This window comes from Arachis duranensis, chromosome 8 (genome assembly GCF_000817695.3).
Source record: "Arachis duranensis cultivar V14167 chromosome 8, aradu.V14167.gnm2.J7QH, whole genome shotgun sequence".
NCBI lineage: Eukaryota > Viridiplantae > Streptophyta > Magnoliopsida > Fabales > Fabaceae > Arachis > Arachis duranensis.
In genome coordinates, this window is record NC_029779.3 from 47338129 (window position 1) to 47345347 (window position 7219).

Below are 7219 nucleotides of genomic sequence, written 5' to 3' on the forward strand. Positions count from 1 at the left end.
ATATCATAAAATGTATCGATAATAGAATTTGTGTCAAATTTTTCAACAATTTTTTCAGTATAATTAAAAGACAATTAGCAAAAATTCTTTTTTTATTTTGTTTCTGAATTATTTTTCACAATATTCATAGTTGAAAAAGATCTCTTAATTGTAGCAGTTGAAACAGAAAAAATTAATACCAAATGAATAAAAAAAGATAGTCACAAAAAGAAAATGAATTCACTTTATAAGATTTGAAAATTTTTATTTAATTAAAAAATATTAATAATATTATTTTTTTAGATTTTTTAATATTATTATTTACTTTTTAGATATTAGAAGTCATTAATATTTAAATTATACTGAACTTTTATTTATACTAGACTAAATACTAAATAATTTTTTATAAAATTAAATTATACATAATAACTTATTAATTTTTTTAAAAAAAGTTGGGGGGCCGAGGCCTCCACTCGCCCCCCTTGTATCCGTCCCTGAATTAGAGAGACTAGAATCCGTAACCTATTAGGTGAGTATAGGGAGACTATGCCATTTGAGCTATAGCTAGTTAGCTTTTAACACTTGATTTTAAAAAGAGAGAGAAGTGTATTGAATTGTATGGAAGTATATGTATGTATATTCTTGTATAAATTTCAAAGAATGATTGTGTTGCTCATTACATAGGAAACAAATTCCTTGCCTAAGCTAACAAAGAAGAGCCAAAACAATTTTTCAATAGACTTGTATTTTTTGTATACCCTATATTGCACTACTTTTCTTCTTTACATCATTTAGTTTCAGGGATGACTTGCGTCAGATATGTTAATAATTTTGTCAAGTTGATTTGTAACAAAGGGTTTACCATTTGCATCCAAGTCAATAAGGACAGTGTCACCTTGCTTGAACTGTCCTACAAGGAATGCTTCACTCAAAGGGTCTTCAATTATTGATGTAATGGCCCTCTTCAAAGGCCTGGCACCATATGTTGGATTATAACCTTCCTGGCAAACAAGGTCCTTCACTGCTTCAGAAACCTTCAAATCTATTCCTAGAAGCATTACCCTTTTCTTTATGTCTTGCAGCAGCAGATTCAATATCTCCAGCAACTGAAACAAAGAAGAATAACATGAATATGTCTCTCATTGTATCAATTTTGTACAAAATGACTAATTTGTGATTTTAAAATTCTGAAAGACAACTTATCCTTTCTTACTTTTTAAACCTTAGTACTTTTTTTAATTAAAAGAATGCCTGTAGGTATTAACAGCTGGAGATTTTTCCAACAAGTTTCTAAATTGCAAAGATATTAGTTTTAGTTAAAATCCATGGGGTGCTTATAAGTGAAAACTGAAAACAATTGGACTTTGAAAGAAGACTAATTAGACTCGACCGAAACTGAACCAACCTGTGACTTTTCAAGGGGCTGAAACACTACCACTTCATCTATCCTGTTGAGCAGTTCCGGACGAAAATAATTTCTCAATTCTTCCATTACCATCGATTTCAAGCCACTATATGATGCCTTCTTGTCATCTTGAATCAAGAAACCTATGGAGTTGTGCCGACCCTTAGAAATGGCACTAGACCCTATATTTGAAGTCATCACCACCAATGCATTTTTAAATGAAACTCGCCGACCCTGTTAGATCCAGTTTCACAAACAACAAATATAAAAATGAGGACACCAGTAGCATGTTTACTTGGAGAAGATGCAGGAAAGGAAGAAATGGGAGATTCGTAAAAATATTTAGTAAATTAAGGTTCACAGCAACATTCACAAACCTGAGAATCAGTAAGTTGGCCATCTTCTAACAACTGAAGAAGAATGTTGAATATATCTGGATGAGCTTTCTCTATCTCATCAAGTAGTACCAGTGTGAATGGTTTTCTTCTAATAGCTTCAGTTAAGATGCCTCCTTCTCCATAACCAACATAACCTGGTGGCGATCCTATCAATTTGCTCACAGTATGCCGCTCCATATATTCACTCATGTCTAGCCGAATCATGGCTGCCTCCTGAAAATATAAACAATTTCAAGTGATGAAGCAGTAACCACAAGTCCACAACACAATAGTTTCAGACCAATGAAAAATAACAGTGAAGATGCATATTATAAGGAGAAAATGAAAAGAAAAGCTCTCTTGCGATAATAACATTTTAGATAAAAGAATGTTTTCCAATTATTAATTTCGAAACAAACAGTGTGTATAAAGTTGTAGTATCATACCGATCCAAAGTAGCATGCTGCCAAAGATTTTGCGAGTTCTGTTTTTCCAACCCCAGTTGGGCCACAAAATAACATTGCAGCTATAGGTCTATCAGGATCCTTAAGGCCAACCCTGGATCTCTTCACAGCTTTAGAAATGGCAGTAACAGCCTCCTCTTGTCCAATAACACGTTTCCGAAGCTGATTCTCAAGATCTAACAGAAGAGTTCTTTGGTCAGCAGTGAGCTGCTGAACAGGAATTCCCGACCAGAGGGAAGCAACTAAGGCTACTTCTTCTGGTCCAACTATAACAGGTCTGAAAAGAAAAAGAATATGCCGGCCACTCAGGAATCAAACCAAGATATACATGCATATAGAGGTATGGTTGCATTTTTCCGGATGAAGTAACGTACTCATTTTCATTGGCTTCAGAAGCTAAATATGAGTCCAGTATGAGTTCATTAGAATCGTCAATGCTTGAGGCGCCGTAGTATTTAAGCTTGCTTTCCTGAACCAGTGAGCAAGAAATGTTGTATTACACTGAAGCTATAAGCAACTCATAACCCCCAAAAATAAAATAAAATAAAAACACTGGAGAATGCAGTAAGCAATGCAATACCATTTCATGCATTGACTGGACATCTTTAATTTCTTGCCAGTAATCAGCAGGGTCCTTAGAAAGTACACAAGTTTCTTGTTCCTTTCTCTTCTTAAAGGCTTCAATATGAGCTCTACTTCCTGCTTCATCAATGAGGTCAATAGCTTTATCTGGTAGATACCTATCGACTATGTACCTCGCTGACAACTGAACTGCAGCCTTTATGGCGTCTTCGGTATATATGCATTTGTGGTGTGACTCGTACTTCTCACGTAGACCCATAAGTATCTTAACTGCATCATCCTATTGCCAATATAGTCTGATAAGAAATCGAATTATGATTACATGTTATGTTGAAATGATATAGATTTAAAGATGGAATACAAACCTCAATTGGCTCATCAACCCAAACAGGTTGAAATCTTCGTGCCAATGCCTTGTCTTTCTCAAAATGAAGCCTGTATTCGTCGACGGTGGTAGATGCAATACACTGTAGAGTAGGTAAAGTTATTTTACTTTGATTAGAAGACAAAGTGGCAGCAAGTACATGCTGTAACATGATTCTTTTAACCCCAAAACCCAAACTTAAGAGAAACATGATGATAATAACAATAAGAACAGATAACATGTTATTCAAAAGAAAAAGAGAATCCCTGTACATAGTATTCATAGACTTGAAGTTTGTCGAGTATAAATGAGTACAGTAATCATAGACTTGCCCTTCTACAGCCCTGTCCATGCACTCCGACATTCTTGTTCTCATTTAGACCATTAAACTTTGTAAATTTGCTCGTTGAAGTAGCTTATATGGACTAATCCTAAAAATACCTGAAGATTAGGGCAAGTTGCCAATCCTACTCCAAGTAAGGTGGCAACCTCCTAGTTTTTTCATCAAGAAATCCTCGAAAATAATTTCAACCTCGTATTGTGCTTTTCCAGATGTTAATTATAAACCAAGTTTAAGCTTCAGTACAATTGCTTTTGGCAAGTGGTAACTGGTAAAAACAACTGCAGCTGTGTAGTAACCATAGATTTTGACCTTTAAAATCTTATATCTCATTCAATTGTAAACCAGGCTTCAAACTGAACACATGTTCATCTTCAATGAACACTTAGAACAAAGGAAACTAGGAAATCTGAAGACACGAGACAAATAATTACCTGAAGTTGACCCCTTGCAAGTGCAGGTTTAAGCAAATTGGAAATGTCAAGGCCAGATCCCTTATTTCCTTTTCCACTTGTCCCGGACTGAACAAGTGTATGAACTTCATCAATGAAAAGAATGATGTCACCTGCATTGCAATCAAAACTATGAGAGCTAAAGCAATGTATTCTCCAATTTATTCTACAATTTTTTCTATTGTAAAAATATTTCACCTGAACTTATTATCTCTTTTATTAAATTTGTAACACGCTCCTCTAACTCTCCTCTCTCTTTTGCCCCAGCCATTAACAATGCAACATCCAAAGACATGACACGTTTTGTCTGCGGAAAACAGAGAATGGAAATTAAGATTCCAAAGCATTCAAACCAGTTGAACAAGAACTTCAGAAGTGATGAGAAACACACCAATAAAAATGGGGAAACATCTGCCTTAGCAATGCGAATTGCCAACCCTTCGGCAAGAGCTGTTTTTCCAACACCAGGTTCACCAAGAAGAATGGGATTACATTTTGTTTTCCGGCACAGTATTTGAACAATTCTCTGCACCTCGGTATCTCGGCCAATAACAGGATCGATTAGTCCTTCACTCGCACGAGCAGTGAGATCGGCACAAAATTGTGAGATGGCATCCGGTTCTGGAAATCATAAGAATGATTACAAAAAATTCTTCCCTGCCTCCAAACATAAAAGTATATACAAAATAACAAAACTTACAACAACAAATTTCTTACCTTTGGTGGTGGCGGCAGAGGACCCTGCATCATAACGTTTTCTTGCCATGGATTTGTCATGCAATCCCTTGGAATCCGCATTTGGCTCCCTACCATCTTTAGCAATCTCCTTTTGCAATCTGGAAAATGCCACAGCTGCCAACTGGCCTCCATTTGCCCCCAATCTGAAATCATATCATATTAGTGTACAAATAAACACAATGGAAAAATCAATTGATTATACATAGTTACATACTTCTAAAAATCAATAATTGAGGAATCACCATTCACCAGAAAATTATTCAACAAAAATGAAATGTTACCAACTTGCTTAATGACTAGATAGTAACATTTTACATGCTGATGAACTACAATAACAGAATCAGTAACTAATAACTAACTCTAACTATCTTTCTTTGTAATTTTTTCCAAATAAATAAAAAAAAGCGCTAAAGATAGTTATGATCTAAGCTACATTTGGATACTGTGTCTGAAACAATAGACACAAATATTCTTTTAATTACAATTTTTTCCAACTAACTGCCTGTTTTGTAACAATAAAACATATTAAGTCTATTAATAAATAATCTACCGAATCAAATTAGTCAAAATTAAAAAATAAAACTCGAATCAAATTAATTATTAATTAATTTAATTAATGAGTAGCTACCTATAAAGGACTCGACTAGCACTTCCATCATCAACTTTAACCAAAGCAACTGCTATATGTTCAGGAGCAACAAACTTATGCCCAAGAGACCTTGAATATTCAACAGCCGCCTCAAAAACACGCTTTGCGCTAATAGAAAAAGGCACGTGACTCGCCGAACCACCTTTCTCGCCAGCATCACGTGCGTCATCACGTGCGGAACCAATCCTCTGCCATATACTTCGGACGGCATCACGTGCCTTCTCAACCGTTATACCAGACGCAAGAAACCCGTCGGTTGAACGATCCTCTTCAGCGATGAGCCCTAACAGAAGATGCTGCGTGTAAACCAAGTCACTTCCCAGCGATTTCGCTTCCTTTTGCGAAAACATTATCCGCGGTGAAGGCGTTTCTCTGATTAACCAAAAACGAGAGCGAGGTTGCGGCGGTGGCGGTAGCCGTGGAGGTGGTGTTGATTCTGCAACGCACTGGAGCGGCGCGTGAGAAGAGGACGTTAATACATGGAGAGTTGTAATAGGAGGCAGTTACAGTGGCGGTTGAAGAAGTTGAGCATGACTCCGATTGGAAACGTTGGTTGTAACGGCTTTTCGAACCGAAGCTGACTCGGAACCACGGTGAGCTAACCGGTGAGGATGAAACCTGCATCTTCTTAAACTTTTCCGGTTAATTTAATTTACTTTTCTGGTTCGATCGGTTTAATTAATAAGTTTTTGTTTTCTGTGTTTCGGTGTTAGGAAATGAAGGGAAATAAAGAAAATATTAAGTGTGGGATTAAGCTAAGGTTTCGTTGATTAATAGGAAGAAGAAGAAGAAGGAGAAGAAGAGAAAGGGTTTTGTGTTTGGTTTGGGGATTTCGCTTTCGAAGCTAATGAAAGGAAGGAAGGAAGGAAGGTATAGAGTGAGCATGGAAGACACGTCACCTTTGAAAATTTTAAGATGAGAATGGAGAAGAGAAGGAGGGAAAGACAAGTTTCTTTTCCATTCTTTAATTTGTGTTTTGTATGACTTGGAATTTGGCCTGAGTTGCTTGGAGCAATCAAAGGTGGCAAACGCCAAAAAAGGTCAGTGAACATCGACTTCCCGTAACTACCTTCTTCAATCGCCTCGTTTTCTAATTAAAAATATTTTTTTTTATTTTTCCAGTTCATACTAAGAAAATTTTATAATAATTATTTGTTAGGCCATGTGGTGTATTAAGTTAAATTTAGAGTAATAGGGATAAAAATATTTGACAAGCCAGATAATATGCCAACAAATTATAATTAGGACACTTTAAATCTTTTTTTAATTACCTGTAATTTCTGTCAGAATCACTAGAAAGTTGTCACGACTTTCCAACTGTATCTAGCGAAAAATAAAAAGAAATTCCAACTAACTATGTAAAGACTAAAGTTAGTAAGTGGTACTAAATAATCTTGTATATATTGAAGAGTATTATATATGTCAATACACTTACAATTTGAAAATAATTTTAGACAACTTCAATCAATAACGTTTTGTGTCTATCAATGAAAATATTTTCATTTAAAAATAAACCGACAAATAAATTTATAAAAATTTATATTTTAAATAGATTAATTTTTAAAAAATATTAATAAAATTTTTTAAAATAACAAACGCAGACAAATTAATTTAAATTAAAACGTTTTATTCTAATTATAAGAACTAATTTAAAAATAATATGTCCACATTTATTATTTTAAAATTTTATTGGTATTATTTTTTTAGAGGCTAATCTATTTGAAATATAAATTTTTTGAAATTTATTTATTACTTTATTCTTCTTTTAAAATATTTGAATTTAACTTCTTTAAAATTAAAGATTGCTAAATATAAAAAAAATAAATGTTAATTTTCGTTAAATTATAATCTTTATTATTTATATGATAT

The 7219-nt window shown here is 34.4% G+C and overlaps 1 protein-coding gene across 1 annotated transcript; it reads right to left on the reverse strand.

Moving 5' to 3' along the window:
* Positions 1-593: 593 nt before the first annotated feature.
* Positions 594-5704, reverse strand: LOC107463410 (chaperone protein ClpD, chloroplastic; the record flags this gene model as incomplete). The annotated part of the gene is given in 12 exon segments (XM_016082200.3): positions 594-1085; positions 1385-1618; positions 1762-1995; positions 2208-2502; positions 2600-2694; positions 2806-3087; positions 3173-3274; positions 3946-4076; positions 4162-4270; positions 4355-4584; positions 4681-4844; positions 5330-5704. Coding segments are annotated over 12 exon segments (2556 nt in total). The 3' UTR covers positions 594-776.
* Between the last annotated feature and the right edge of the window lie 1515 nt (positions 5705-7219).